Consider the following 14,066-nt stretch of genomic DNA (forward strand, 5'->3'; position numbering starts at 1 on the left):
TTCACCTCAAGGGGAATGCTGGTATGTCCCTTTGGGAATACCCCCTGCCCTCAGCGGGCATTCAGTGCACCAGAGCAGATCTGTCCGTGTGCCCCAGCCCGGGCAGCCAGGGCAGAGATAACCCAGCGGGAGCTGCTGCTCGGCCCGGGAGCCTCCTCAGAGCCACCCGGCTCCGGCCACCAGCAGTGGGCACCGTGTCCCAGCAAGGGAAAGTGCCTGAGGAACACCAAAAGGGCTGGGCTGAGGCAGGGCTGTGCCAGCCCGGTCCAAGTGCGCCATCTAGTCCCTGCTCAAAGCCGGGAACAGCCCGGGATGCGCAGGGAACGGGAACCGAGCAGCAAGAGGGTTCCTCCCTCCGGAGCCTCCAGCACCAGGGCTGGGCTGGCCTCTCACACCGGAGCTGGGAGGCGACAGCTCAGACAAAAACCCGCTGTGCCCTGGAGAAGAGCTGCAGCTCTCCTGCAAAGCCCCCAGAGACCGGGGAAGAGGAACTCGGAGCCTGTGCTCCGGAAGGATGTGAGAAGGGCAGGCAGTGCTGAGAGCTGCTCCTGGCACGGCTGGGCTGGCAGAGAGGGGCTGGAGCCCCCGCCCAGGGCTGGCACTGCACCAGGCTGTGCCCGCTCAAGGCCGCCGGGATGAGCGGAACCCTTTGTGCCCTGTGAACACAAATAGCAGCCGGGCAGCTCCGGTAACCAGGCCAGGCACCGCTCGGGCACTGACACCTGCACGCCCTCACCTCTGCTCCTTTCCCCAGCTACTGCCCCGGGAAGCAGAAAGAGCAGCAAGCAGCGCAGACTTGCCCAGACCCAGCCTCTGCTTGCTGCTGAAGCCACTTAAGCAGAAGCAGCAGGTTAACAGTGCCGTGGTGCCCCGCCAAAGCCCGTGCCATTAGCTGTTTAAGAATCATTTGATGTAGACAGGGAAAGGTTCCCAAAGAGCTTTACTGTTGTGGTTTGCTAAGATCATTTTATTTCAGCCCTCCAGGGAACAATCCAATCACGAGCTCTAAGAGCGTTTCGGGTGGAAGAAAGTTTCCCAAAGCTCAAAGGAGATGTGACTGCTCCCTGGAACAGAGAGAAGACTGTGCTCTGCTTTCAAGGTCAGATTAAGGAGGGCAAAAGCTGCTCAGTGGTGGCTGCAAACAGAGTATTTGGGGCAGTGTCCTGAGAAGCTAAATATTTGCATCTGTCCCTGATGTTAATGCTATTTACCCTTCTCCTCTGATGACTACTGACATGTTGCAACACAAGGGGGTGGAGAACAAGTTAACACACAACCTGGATGGTGCTTTTTCAAGGCCATCTGCTGGAAGAAGAACATGTGCTGTGAAAGAACTAAGGGCAGCACTGTCGAGAGCAGTGAAGTGACCTCTGAGTCCAAGGGGACTTGGTTCCCAGTGGGATCTGAACATTTCAGTGCCTTGCAAAACACTGCACAGGGGTTTCAAAATGTTTCCAGCTGAGCTAATGCTTTAAAGGCTCAGCTGAAACCTTCAGGTTTAGAATAGCGAAAATCTACCCAGGTAAGATGTCCAGGCATGCCCTTGCCAAGAATGAGATTTATGTTTGCACAGCCAAGAAGACCACCAGCTGTTTGAGGTGCTGTCAGAGGACATTACTGCCCCTATATGAAACTGTTAATGGTTGTTGGAGCTATTATTGAGGCTACAAGCTGACTTTCCAGGCTGAGGTATGCAAAGGGAGCCTCAGTGCACAGCCTGTCACTGCTCACGCCCACTGTTCCCTGGGAGCACTGAGAGGAGCACAGCTGGCCAAGGCTCTGGAGCCCGATCTGCACCCACCCCAGTGTCTCCCTGCCTGCAACAACCCCCAGCCTGAGCCCTTGTGAGCCCTGAGGAGCCACTCCCTTACCCAGGTGATGACCTGTACAAAGGGGGATCCACAAAGCTCTTCCAGTTTGAGGTAAGAAGCAGGAGCACCCACCACACGTAGTGCCCAGCTGGTTAGCAGAGAGGAAACTATGCAAAAGCTCCTAGGAAAATGTTAGCAAGGCCATGGTTAGTGTGTTCATGGACTGAGAAAGTACAAGCACATTCTACCCACTTCCTACAATGTGTTTAGAGCAGACACAGAGAACAGAAGTTCCCAGCCTGAGAGCTAATAATGCTTCCCTTGTTGGAGCAGACTATTTTAAGGCCTGATGCTAAAATTAGCAGCTAGAGGTACCCGTAATTCCAGCAAGCTCACTTTGTTTGAGGCATCAGAGTTGGATGTTTACTGCATGTCTTGATACAAAAGCTGCTGCACTGGCACCCAAGGCCACAGAGGAGATTCTCCCACCTCCAGCACCCAGCAGGGAGGGGAATCCCTCGGCACTCACTTGGCAGGTTAGTGTGGATCGCATGCTGGTGCACACTAAGCAAAGGAATTCAGCAGTTCCAAGAGTTTCTGGAGAACCTACTGCTCAATCAGCTACCCATTTCAGGGGAATCCAGCTTTGCAAGCACCCACAAGTGCCAGAGGAGCAACTGCCCACAGTAATCAACGCCCAGAGGAACAGGAGAGGTGCTGAGCCTTCGCTGTAAAATCACCAGTGGAGCCCTGAAGAGGTGGCTGTGTTTGAATCAGCTCTGGAACAGGCAAGGTGAGCCTTGTGGAGGTAGGAAGGGCAAATGTTAACTGGGAGTTACCTCTGCACAGCTTCCTGGTCCGGCTCCCCATCGGAGCTCTCCTCGTCCACAGGGGTGACAGCTGGCACAGCCTGTGGAGAGACAGCCACGGCTCAGGAGGGCACCCAGCACAGCCCCCTCCGTGCAGGGGACACCTGATCTTCCCAAACAAGCTGCCACAGGGGTGTGTGCTGGCTCCTCTGCAGCAGCAAGGAAACCTGGCCAAGAACCCCTTCCAACATTCCTTCCCCAGTCCAAGTGCCTGGGCAGGGCTGCTGCTGCTGCTTGGGGAATTCATTGATACAGACGCACCCAGGGAGCGAGAACACGCCCGACATGGACGCTTGGGTTTTCTCCATGGGATCAGCAAAGGACAAAAGCCACCATGAAAAAGTGCACAAACACTGTCAGTTCCAGAGAGGAGCACACAGCCCCACGTGGCTCCTCCAGGAGAGCACGGCAGTGCTGCAAGGGGAGCAGGAGCACCTTGGGCAGCGAGCAGGCACATCCCTGCAGTGCCAGGCCTGCTGTGAGCTGGGCACAGCCACCTCTGCCTGCAGGAGGGGACATTCTGAGCTCTGTGCTACTCACTGGCGTCATGGTGACGAGCGGCGAGGGGCCCCGGGGCCGCTTGAGCAGCTGCTGTGCGTGCAGCTGGATGTTGGCCCCGCCGTCGGACGCGCGCCGGCCCAGCGGGCCCATCCCGTTCAGCAGCTGCAGCGTGGGGGGCTGCAGCAGGGACTGCTCCTGCAACACACACACAGCACTGTCACCCACCCAGCACAGCCCCAGGGCACTCAGCAGGACAAGACAAGCCCTCTGGGCTTCAGGGAATGTCACCAGCATCTCGAGGGATGTGTGGCAGGGACAGGGGCAGGCAGTGTCAGTGGATGAGCAGGGTTTAACTCTGCAGCTCCCTGCACGCTGCTTTAGCTGCCAGGCAGGCTGCAGCTCCAAGCCAGGCAGCACAGTCCTGTTTCTCCCTAGCCCATTTATTCATTTCATATTACACTGCTCTTTCATTCTTTGGCTTTTTCACAGAATCAGAATGGTTTGGGCTGGAAAGGACCTTAAAGATCATCTCATTCCAACCCCCTGCCATGGGCAGGGACACCTTCCACTACGCCAGGTAGCTCAAAGCTCCATCCAGCCTGGCCTTGGACACTTCCAGGGATGGGGTATCTGCAGCTTTTCTGGGCAACCTGTTCCAGAGCCTCACCACTCCCATAGTAAAGAGTATTTTCCTAATATTTGATCTAAACCTACTTTAGAGAACCAACTGGAATCATACATAAAGAGAGTCATTCTTGAGGCCTATGCAGTCCAAGGAGTGACAAACAGAGGGAGCACAAACACCCTCCCACCTGGCAGGGCACAGGTCGTGGGCAGTACCTTGTACTCCAGCTGCCCCGTGGGCTGCAGGTTCTGCCTGGGCAGCACACTGTGCATGAAGTTCACATTCGGGGTCACCTGCAGGAACGGGGCCTGAGGAGTGACACGGGGGAAGCCAGGCAGGAGCTTCTGCAGGTCTTCCATGACTTCCGTCCTGTACAGTCACATTTGGAGAGGGGAATCAGCCATGATGTGAGGAAACCCCTCACAGACCCAGCACACCCAGCTTCCCTTCACAAAAAGCTTCTTTCATGTCAGGAAAATGGTCACACGGAGCAGCCAAGCCACTCTTTGGTTTTATTTGTCTCCTTTTTCCCCTCCATGTTGAGATTTGGCAGAATTTGCTCTTGGGCATTAACCTCAATGGCATTTATCACAAAAACTTCACCTTGGACATGACAGCAGTGCAGCTCAGGTAAGACAGCTGCCTTGACCAAAGCACAGCTTACCCAGAGCTGATCAGGAAGGGCAGGAGGAAAGTACCTGATCCCCATCTAAAATACTGACCAAGCTGTGCAGGGGGACTGGCAGCTTTAAAGGAACACCCAGCAGGACCAAAGTCACGCGCTGGGGTGAATGTGCAGGCGGGAGTGCAGTACTCACCGTGGGTCAGCCACTCCCACTGTGTGCCTCCTCATGGAGAGGTAACGGACCAGAGCCTCGGGGGATGGCTCCTCCCCTTCATCACTGTCCAAGTTCATTGTTCCATCAGTCTGGGCAGGGCAAACATGGCAGAGGTTGAAATGCAACATGAGGATCAAAGGAAAGGCCTCGATGTGAGCCAGAAAAAGAGCTCTGGAGGGCTCATGGGGATGTGCCTCACCTCCACAATTTGGTTCTCAGGGTTGATGAGCTGGACTTGGGGCACGTTGATGTTCATGGTGTTGCCTGTCTGTTCTGTCTGCTGAGAGGAGAGATCAGGGTCAGAAGACAGAAACACAGCATTGTTTTACAAACACTGCTGGATTAACACCAGCCCTAAGCACCTGGAACAGAGAGGTGACCCTGGAGCCAGTGAAGGGCTGCTTATTCTCAAGAGATTGTGTCATTTACCCCCCTTCCTTCTGTTCAGGCAGGGTCAGCATCTCTTCTGCTTCCCTTATGGCCTGGCCTCTCCCAGAGCAAGTGCTCATTGCTCCATCAGCAGCACAGGTGGGGAAGAAGCATCACACAGCAGCCCTGGGCTGGGAACTCCAGCTCCCAATAACTCCCTCAGCTCCTTCCCCTCTGTCACTAAGGGAGCAGAGACTGTCTGAAGGATGTTCGGCCAATGCACAAACTGTTCCTAACCTCAGGATTAGGGCACCCTAAGCCCACACCAAAATCTCAGACCAGGAACGTCTGACACCCAGCCAGGGTGTGGGCACCCCCGAGCAGGTCTGAGTTTAGCAGGTAAGGGACTGGCTGGCCCTGCAGGGCTGGAGGAAGCCGGGCAGAGGGGAGGCACCTGGATGTTGGCCGAGGTGGGGAAGGTGATGGTGCGGGGGATGCTGGGCGAGGGCGCGATGCGCAGGTTCTTGTGCCGCTTGAGGCGGTCGCAGAGCAGGCTGTAGATCGCGCTGTAGTGATCGTACGCGTCGGCTCGCAGCGACTGCAAGGCACAGCACAGCAGGGATAAAGTACACTTTACACTGTGTGGGGCTGCTCAGCTGCCACCAAACACAGGCACTGATCAGGCAGGACGCGCCAGGCCTCACCTGCACCGTGCGCTCCTTGTCCAGCCCCATGTCCGCCATGGCCAGCAGCACGTCCTCGTTCAGCGGCTCCAGCTGCCTCTCGGTCTTCAGGTGCTGACACTCTGCTATCAGCTGTGAGGGCACAGGCACACAGTCAGAGCTGACATTCCCAAAGGCACACTGATGAGTCACAGCGCTCCCAAGAGCCCAAGCACCGGGCTCTGGCTGCAGCTGGCGTGAGGTCTGATGGCAACCGATCCGAAATCCACTGCCCCAAGCTCCCAGTGCCACGGGGGAAGATAAAAAATGTACATAGATAAGGAGTGATGTGGAAAGCAAGGCCAGGAGACAGAGAAAAGGGAAAGGCCACGCCTGGGAATGAGTGTTCCCAAAGAGCAGAACCAACACTGCAGCACCACGTGCCCAAAGCCTGTTTGAGTCACTGAGCAGACCCTGCTCGCTGCTGCTCACCCTGTCAAACTCTGCATCAGCCTCCCCCAGCTTCATCCACTTGTGTTTGCAGATCTGCTCCATGGAGAGCCTCTTGCTCGGGTCCAGCACCAGCATGTGGCGGATCAGGTGTTCACACTCTGCCAGGGAAGAGAGGCTGGGTCAGTCGTGGGGAGGGACATGGCTGCTGCAGTGTTCCCTGTCCATGCTCCCGTCTGGGGGATCACCTCACAGAAATACTGCTTCTCCTTGCACTTCACACCTGCTGGTCCCCAGCGTGCCTCACTGCTGCAGACATTGTCTCCCCTGTGCCAGGAAGGAGAGAAGCCACCCTGGCTACACAGAGCCCTGTCACCCTGTCCCCCCATCCTGATGTGAGTGGCTTTTGGAGGCTGAGAGCAAAGGACCCTTGGAATGTTCTCCACTGCACAGCTGTGCCATCATATTACACGTGTGCTGTCACCAAGAGGGACTGCTGAGGCTCTCCTGTTTAGGCTGGGATCTAAGTTTGCTGTGAAAGCTCCATATTTTAGCAGAATTTTCTGCATGGAGACAACCTCTTCCCCAGATAACACAGCAAGCAAGGAAGCCTTCAGCTGAGAAACTCCACTCAGAATTGTTCCTTAACCTGACAGCAGGCAACCAAGTACCTCCACGTGACTCTTTGTTAAGCTGAATTTAAATGAAAATTAATCACACTTTCCACACCCGAGATTTATTATCAAAGTGCTTTTGCAGCAGCAGGACACAAACGCCCATCTCTGACGGGGCTGTTGCTGGGAATTCAAGCCCCACAAGGCAGTAAAAGCTGAAGATGCAGTGACAAGCCCCTTCCTTACCTGTGGACATGAAGAAGGGGATGCGGAACTTGCCGCTGAGCACCCGCGCGCGCAGGTTCTGCAGCGTGCTCCCGTCGAAGGGCAGCGCCCCGCACACCAGCACGTACAGCACCACGCCGAGGCTCTGCACCAAACAAACCCCGTCAGCAGCGCCAAACCCAACCAAAACCCATCCCCGGGCAAGGCATGCCTCTGGCACCTCCCCACGGGGAAAACACAGCATGGAGTAGCCAGAACGCAGCTCTGGAAACGTTCCTTTGGAAAACGCTTTTTGCTGTGTCAGGGCTTTTCTCCAAGCACTCAGGAAGCAAAGCCAAACAAACACAGCAAAAATCAGATCAAAGTCACAGAGAAAGAGGCTCATCACATACCCAAATATCAACCTTTGGCCCATCGTACTCTTTGCCTTCAAAGAGCTCTGGAGCAGCATAGGGAGGACTCCCACACCAGGTTTTAAGGAGCTGGCCAGGGGTGAAGATGTTGCTGAACCCAAAATCTGAAAGAACAAAGAGAACCGATGAGAGGAATGCGATTCACTCCAACTGTCCTGAACAAATGGTATTTCAGTAACTTGCTGAGTCTGGTAAGGTCACGTACCATCCTGTAATGGGTAACTGGTACACAGACACTGGAAATGGGATCACTGAGGTTAGAAAAGCCTTTAGGGTCATGGAATCCAACCTGTGCCTGATCTCCATATTGTCACCAGCCCAGAGCACTGAGTACCATGTCCAATCTTTCCCTGGACACCTCCAGGGGTGGTGACTCCAAACCTTCCTGGTGACCTGAGCTCTGGGCAGTGCCAGCAAGGACAGAGTGCAAAGGGAAAAAGAATGGGAATTCTGATTTTTCCAGGAAGCACTACAGGGTTATGGTGGGCAGCTCTACCAACAGTCAAATCCTTCACCAAGAGCAAATAACAAATCCTGAAAGAGAAAGGTCTTCACCTCGCAGGCAGCCAACCATCAGCTTATGTGGGCACTAATGGCATTCTCTGTTAATTAATCTGCCTCCCCCTGGCTCACAGCTGGGACCTGCACTGCAAAGGGCAAGGAAACCAGTCTGGATCCAAGAGAAGGGAGTTGGTTCTTGTTAAAAAAAAGAAGTTTCCTTCCTTTTTTTCTTAATTGAATTGAAGCAATCACAGTCACAGAGAGGAGTTCTGAGGTGTCCACATGTTTTCTCTAACACGTTTAAGATTATCCAATATTACCAGCTAGTTACCAATTAACTACCAGTTCCACACGGAATTCCAAGTGAGGATCAGCAGTGATGCCAATAGTTCTATGCCAGAGGCAGGCAAATCCCACCAGCACTCCCCAGAATGCACTAACTGCTGAGTCCGTGCTCCCTCTTGCTGCTCTCCTTACAGGATTTTCCATGACCTAATTTCAGGTGACTCCTCTCCTCCTTTGCACAGTGTCTGCAGAACCCAGCAGCCCACCTGGCACTGCTCCTGCCAGCTCAGCTCCAGGGGGACACCGCCAAATTCCTTCTCCCTGTCCCTCTGCAGGGAGGAAATTCTCACTGTGGAGATGATTTATGCACATGGAGAATACCTAACACAGCTGCTCCTGTGGAAACACCTGGAGTACACACCAGGCTGCTCCAAGCCCAGCTCCAAACAGAGCAGAGATGGTAAATGTTCTTTAAAGGCGCTGTGGAATCAAAACAAGGCACTTACATGCCCGTTGGGTTTTTACTGTTGGCAGTGAAGCCATCTAAAGCTCCAGTCAGCCTTTGGAGGACAATTCCAGGGAAATAGCACACAGCTGCACAATTGTCTTTTCCACCTCTCAAGCCTTTGAGCTGCTGTCTCACGTTCAAGGCAGGATGTGTAACAAGTGCCTGAGTTACGGCCACCGGAGCCAGCAATAAATGCTGCAGCACTGGATGTATTTCCCAACACACAGCATTTGTATCAGGTTTAGACATAAACTCCTTACGAGTGTGGAATTTTGGCACTTCCCATATATTGAGCAAGTTACCCTAGTTTAGTTACTTTTATTTGTCTTTGCAAGCACACCAGCGGGCCTTGGGGAGCCACCCGGGTTTTCCAAGGAGTGCACAGCCAGGAGCAGCTCCAGCCCTGCTCAGGTGAGAGCCTGAGGTGCTCCCCACTCTGCTGCAGGGGTCACAGCGAGTGCCAGCAGCAGGGGCAGGGCTGTGCCATTCCAGGGCTGTGCCATTCCAGGCCCGTGCCATTCCAGGGCTGTGCCATGCCAGCTGGCAGCACCGCAGCCGTGGAACAGACACGCAGCAGCTGCCTCCTGCCCCCTCCTCTGCCTCCTGCAGATTGGTCAGCTGGGAAACCTCACCCCTTCCCCATGGTGCTGAAATTCAGGCAGGGATTCCCAGCTCTTTGGGACAGGGAGGGGAGCTGGGGAGCAGGGGAAAGGCAGAGTCTGTCCTTAGGGAATGGGGCCAGCGGGTCCCAGAGGAGCCCTGGCGCGGGGTGAAACCTCTCCCTGGGCAGGGATGCTGCTGTGCCCAGCCCTCCTGGGCTCAGGGCAGGCAGGCAGGCTGCTGGGCTCTGCAGGGAGCTGGAGCCAGCAGGTCCTGCACAGGGACACTGCTCCCAGGCTGGAAACGGCTCCCAGATCCCACCTGCACTGCGGGACTGGGGTCAAGGCTGGGGAAAACAGCAGGGCTTTAAAAACCCAAGGAAAGTTCACGGGAGGACTTGAAAACCCCGGAGCAACTAAGCACAAAATCTAAACCAAACAAAAACACAAATTACAACTTAAATAAACTTTCTTGAAATCTATGGCCAAGGAGATGCATAAATCCAAATCCTCAGGGAGCAATCAGGTCACATTCCACAAACAGATGCAGAGGGAAAGAGGCATTTTTGAGCAGCAAGGTGAGTCACAATGAGGTGATACAGGGAAAAATATTTAAAACAAACATCCCTGCTACAAAACACTGGGTCCAGTCCCTCAAGTTTCCTTAGAGCTGAGCTCAGGGAGTGGTCTCAGTCTCTCCCAAGAGGGATTTGAGCCTCAGGAGGGGAAGGAGCAGCTGACTCCTGCAGACGAATGCAAAGCGATGCATAGATGAGATTCCTCTCGGAAACCATCCCCGGCAAGGCTGGGCTGTTTAGCAATCATCAACTCCTGGCTGAACTCTCGGGCTGGGAGCACAGGGAGCACAGTGCCAGCAGCTACTGACTCAGCCCCTGAGAAGGTACACTGGAGAAAAAGCATCCATGGGAAAAATGAGAGCGAGGGTCACGGCGTTGGGATCTCGCTGTTTACGGAAAAATAGCGAGGCAGCAATCAATCAATCAATCAATCAATAAAAACCCAGTCCAAAGAGTGCCCACCCTGGGAGCTGGCCCCTGCTGAATGCCAGGCAAGGGAGATAAAGCTGCAAATGGATGTCAGGCAGAAAGTGCCAGAAAATCTGCCCTGATCAGAGTCTGAAAAGCTCCAAGGTTTGAGTTAGACACAGTTAATGGGTTTGGCCTAATAAGTTCAGCTGGTTCCTCACCAGTGTAACCAGTGTGTGCATTTCTGTAGCATTTCTCTTGGGAGGTCTGCTGTGAAGCAGATCTCTTGCTATCACTTTATTTTTTTTTTCTCTTGAAACAATGGAAGAACTGGTGTCAAATTGTAATTGACTGAGTTATAGGGAGAAAACTTAATACTTGGAAAATCCTATACCATAAATCAGCTTTTCCAGGCTACTTTTCAAAGCACTACAGCATCTTCCTGCCAAGGCAAACACTGCCACCACCAGGGTGGGGACTATCTCCTGGAGTCATTCTGGGAGCACAGATTTGGAAGGAAAATAGTTTCCAACTCCCTCAGATAAAAAAAGGTTTCCACAATTTCCAGAGCTTCTCAGCCTGCTCATGTGGACATTTCTCCAGCAAATCCAGCTGAATTCCAGTTTCCACCTGGGTTAGTTTTTAACTTCTCGCCGTTCACCAGGCACCCTCCCCCTGCACACAGAGCGGATTTTCCCCGTGAACACAAGATGGCCTCAAACCATTAGTGCAGCCTTTGCATGAACACCAGAAAGTGCTGCTCAGAGACCTCCCCAGCAGCTCTCCCCAGCTCCACAGCCCCTGCACTCCTTCTCCAAGGAGCTGCACTCCTGTTCACCAGCCATGCCTCTGTCACTTATCTGCTGCTCCCAGAACAGTGAGGAGCAGGTTATCATCCCTGTGCCAAGGAGGACGTGCTTCACACTGTTAAGCACCACAGGGAAGTCCATGAAGTCCTGCTGTCCTTCCTATTCCTTCCCCAGGCCCTCCCCACAGATGGAGTGTGAGGGAAGCATGAGAAATTGCTGATGATTTTACCACAAACCGAATGCTGAGCTCTAATCTATCACCTCAGGATGGTACACGGAGAGAACAGCAACAATGAGCTAGACTGTTTCCTTTCTACAAGATGCTATCTAGACAGAGGAGTATTTCCCACCTCCCAGAAGTAACATTGCTCAGACTGAAGTTTTGTAGCCCTCAGCACTTTAAAAAAAAAAAAAATAATCAAGTTACAAACCCTTGCAAAAGACAACAATCTCACCCAGGAAGTCTGCTGGGAGAGGGAGCAACCAAGTGCTTTCTAAAGGTGCTCTGCTGTGCTCTAGGCTCTGGGAGAATGAAATGCTGAGTACAAGATCTACCACTTCCAAAGCCTGTGAAATGAGATGACCAGGGCAGGATCACAGAATATTCTGAGTTGGAAAGGACCCACGAGGATTGAGTCCAACTCTTAAGTGTTAAATCTCACTGGTCAGCGCTCCCCAGAGACGGGCCAAGGCTCAGTCTCATGCTCAGAGGGTCACAGACATGCAGCTGTGTTAGGTCAGGACAGAAATGCCCAGGGAAGAAGCTCTCTAAAGGGGCAGTTAGTGACAAAAAAATCCCTGCAAAATCCAGGAGAAGGCAGTGAGGGCCTGAGTGCTCAGCTGCTTCAGCTTCTCTCCCTGCAGGGAATAAAGCCCCAAAGCACTGAGGCCACTCTGGCTCTGTCACAGCACATTGAGAACGATTCCAGGAGCACAGCTTCCCCTCCACTGCTCCCCCATCCACCCTGTCATCCCTGCTTTGCCATTCCTGCTCTCTCACCTAGCCTGACCTGCTCTGAGAAGCCCTGAACCAGCAGCAGGACTCAGAACAAGGTCAGTTTTGTGACACTGTCTCACCCATCACCCAGAGGAGTGAACGCCGCAGTGTCTGCAGCCTGGGGAGCCAAACCTGCCTTTTTTCCCTTCTTCTTTTACTTTGCACTACTCGAAGGGAGGTATAAATCTCCTGGCTTCAACCTGGCAGTCCCAGCTCTGGGCAGCAGGCCACACAGAAATCCAAAGCTTCCTTTAGCTGCACCGCGTTTCCTTCTCCCTGAATACCTGGAAGCAGCCAGTGCCTACATTTATTAACTCCTGAAAGCAGCTGCCTTCCTCCCACACCGCTCAGCTTAGCTCACCTGCTATTTTGATGTTCAGGTTTGCATCCAGGAGGAGATTTTCTGCCTTCAGATCCCTGTGGACTATGTTACGACAGTGACAGAAGTTGACAGCAGCCACGATCTGCTTGAACTTTCTGCGGGCTTCCTTCTCGGCCATGCGCCCGTGGGCCACGAGGTGATCTGTGGGGTGAGGAGAACACAGGGTTATGGACACAGGGGCAAATCCTGCTCGTGGAGAGAGCTGGGGAGGTGGGAGCAATGTGGCCACAGCGTGGTTCCCAGCTCCAGCAGCACACATGGAGGAGGCACAAGCAGGGACGGGCACAGCACTGCCCACCGGTCCTCGCCTGGGCTGGCTTTGAAATTTATGTTATATACAGGACAGCTGAGGGGATGCCTGGAAAATCAGAACTGTTTTGTACGCAAGGACAAAGGTTTTTAAATCTTTTTTTCATCAAAATAAAAATGAGGCTTTTCCAGCCCTTGCCCTCAGTCAGACCCCAGCCTGGTAGCACATCACCTCAGAGGTGCAGCTTCCTGGCCACATGCATCCTTCCTTCCCCCTGCTTTTACACAGGAAACGTCTCTTTGGTCTAACTCCTGCTGGAACCAGCCAGCTCCCAGGTAGTCACAGCCACAAGCAGCTGCTCACCTCAGCTCTCCAGCCAGCACAGCTCCCAGCAGCTGCAGGAGGGACTGAACATCCTCCCTCTCTGTGCATCGATGCAGCAACACCCTTGCGAAATCCAAGAAAGCATTTCATTATAAAAATGGAGCTGGCCTCCACTACGGAAATCTGAGCACTCCCAAACATTTTGCTGAAAGCCTGTACTCTCTCTCAAAGGTAGTGTTTGTTGCCAGCTGGGCTTTCCTTGGAAGCCAGCACTGCACACACGGACAGGAAAAGCCTCTCCAAGAGATCACAAAGGCAGGCACACAGCAGCTGAAGTTCAGTCCACTTAAAACCTGGAAGCACCAGGCTCACAGAAGCCACTTGTCACTGTCCCAGGAGTAGGGATGGACAGGCAGGAGAAAAGGCAGAGAAAGAAGGAGGTAACTTCAGGAGGTTGTAACTCCTTGGTCAGGCCATCGAATTGGCCTCAAAACATCTCTGGCCAAAATTAGGCTGAAATGATTCATATCCCTCCCTAAACTCCATTAAACTGGGGGCTCAATACAGATATCTGTTCTTGAAAATAAAAACAATAAATCACTTGTGCAGGTTTCTCATCGGGTGGTTGTGTTTTTCCCCAGTCACCCATTCATTAAAATACCTACGACATAATTGACTCGCAGTAAATACTAATTACCAAGATCCATCAAAGCAGTTGTGCTGCTCCTGACTGCACAGCAACCTACTTCTGCCTTTGCCCACTCACGTTGTGCAACAGACTCGAGGTGTTTTTCAAAGAACTTGTCAATTAACTCTTGTTCATCGGATAAACTTATTCTGTAAGCAAATCTGAACCAGGGCTGGAGAAGGAAAACCATCCCCAAGTCCAATCTGACCCTCAGCTCGCTCGCTGGGCAAAGCAAAGCCACCATCTCAAATTGCCCCGTCGTATTTCATTAAGGCATTTGCATGGTCATAAATTTGTGACTCTAAGGAGACTGACAGCAGAGCACAGCAAGGGCTGCTCCAATTTAAGCCACTGATCAA

General features: G+C 53.2%; 1 protein-coding gene across 4 annotated transcripts in view; it reads right to left on the reverse strand.

The window, feature by feature from the left end:
• SIK3 (SIK family kinase 3) overlaps positions 1-14,066 on the reverse strand; it is a 69,215-nt gene that overhangs the window by 13,916 nt on the left and 41,233 nt on the right. For 2 of the 4 annotated variants that reach the window (XM_064731930.1, XM_064731928.1), the window contains exons 4-14: positions 12,425-12,586; positions 7,358-7,482; positions 6,987-7,110; positions 6,169-6,287; positions 5,719-5,829; positions 5,469-5,612; positions 4,845-4,922; positions 4,625-4,734; positions 4,022-4,175; positions 3,221-3,376; positions 2,651-2,721 (exon numbers count right to left, since the gene is read on the reverse strand). In XM_064731930.1, coding sequence (XP_064588000.1) covers positions 2,651-2,721; positions 3,221-3,376; positions 4,022-4,175; positions 4,625-4,734; positions 4,845-4,922; positions 5,469-5,612; positions 5,719-5,829; positions 6,169-6,287; positions 6,987-7,110; positions 7,358-7,482; positions 12,425-12,586 — 1,354 coding nt within the window. Of the gene's footprint in view, positions 1-2,650; positions 2,722-3,220; positions 3,377-4,021; positions 4,176-4,624; positions 4,735-4,844; positions 4,926-5,468; positions 5,613-5,718; positions 5,830-6,168; positions 6,288-6,986; positions 7,111-7,357; positions 7,483-12,424; positions 12,587-14,066 lie in introns of all 4 variants that reach the window. The other 2 variants (XM_064731929.1, XM_064731931.1) reach the window with 1 other exon arrangement.

The sequence above is a fragment of the Zonotrichia leucophrys genome, chromosome 24 (genome assembly GCF_028769735.1).
Source record: "Zonotrichia leucophrys gambelii isolate GWCS_2022_RI chromosome 24, RI_Zleu_2.0, whole genome shotgun sequence".
NCBI classification, from domain to species: Eukaryota; Metazoa; Chordata; class Aves; order Passeriformes; family Passerellidae; genus Zonotrichia; species Zonotrichia leucophrys.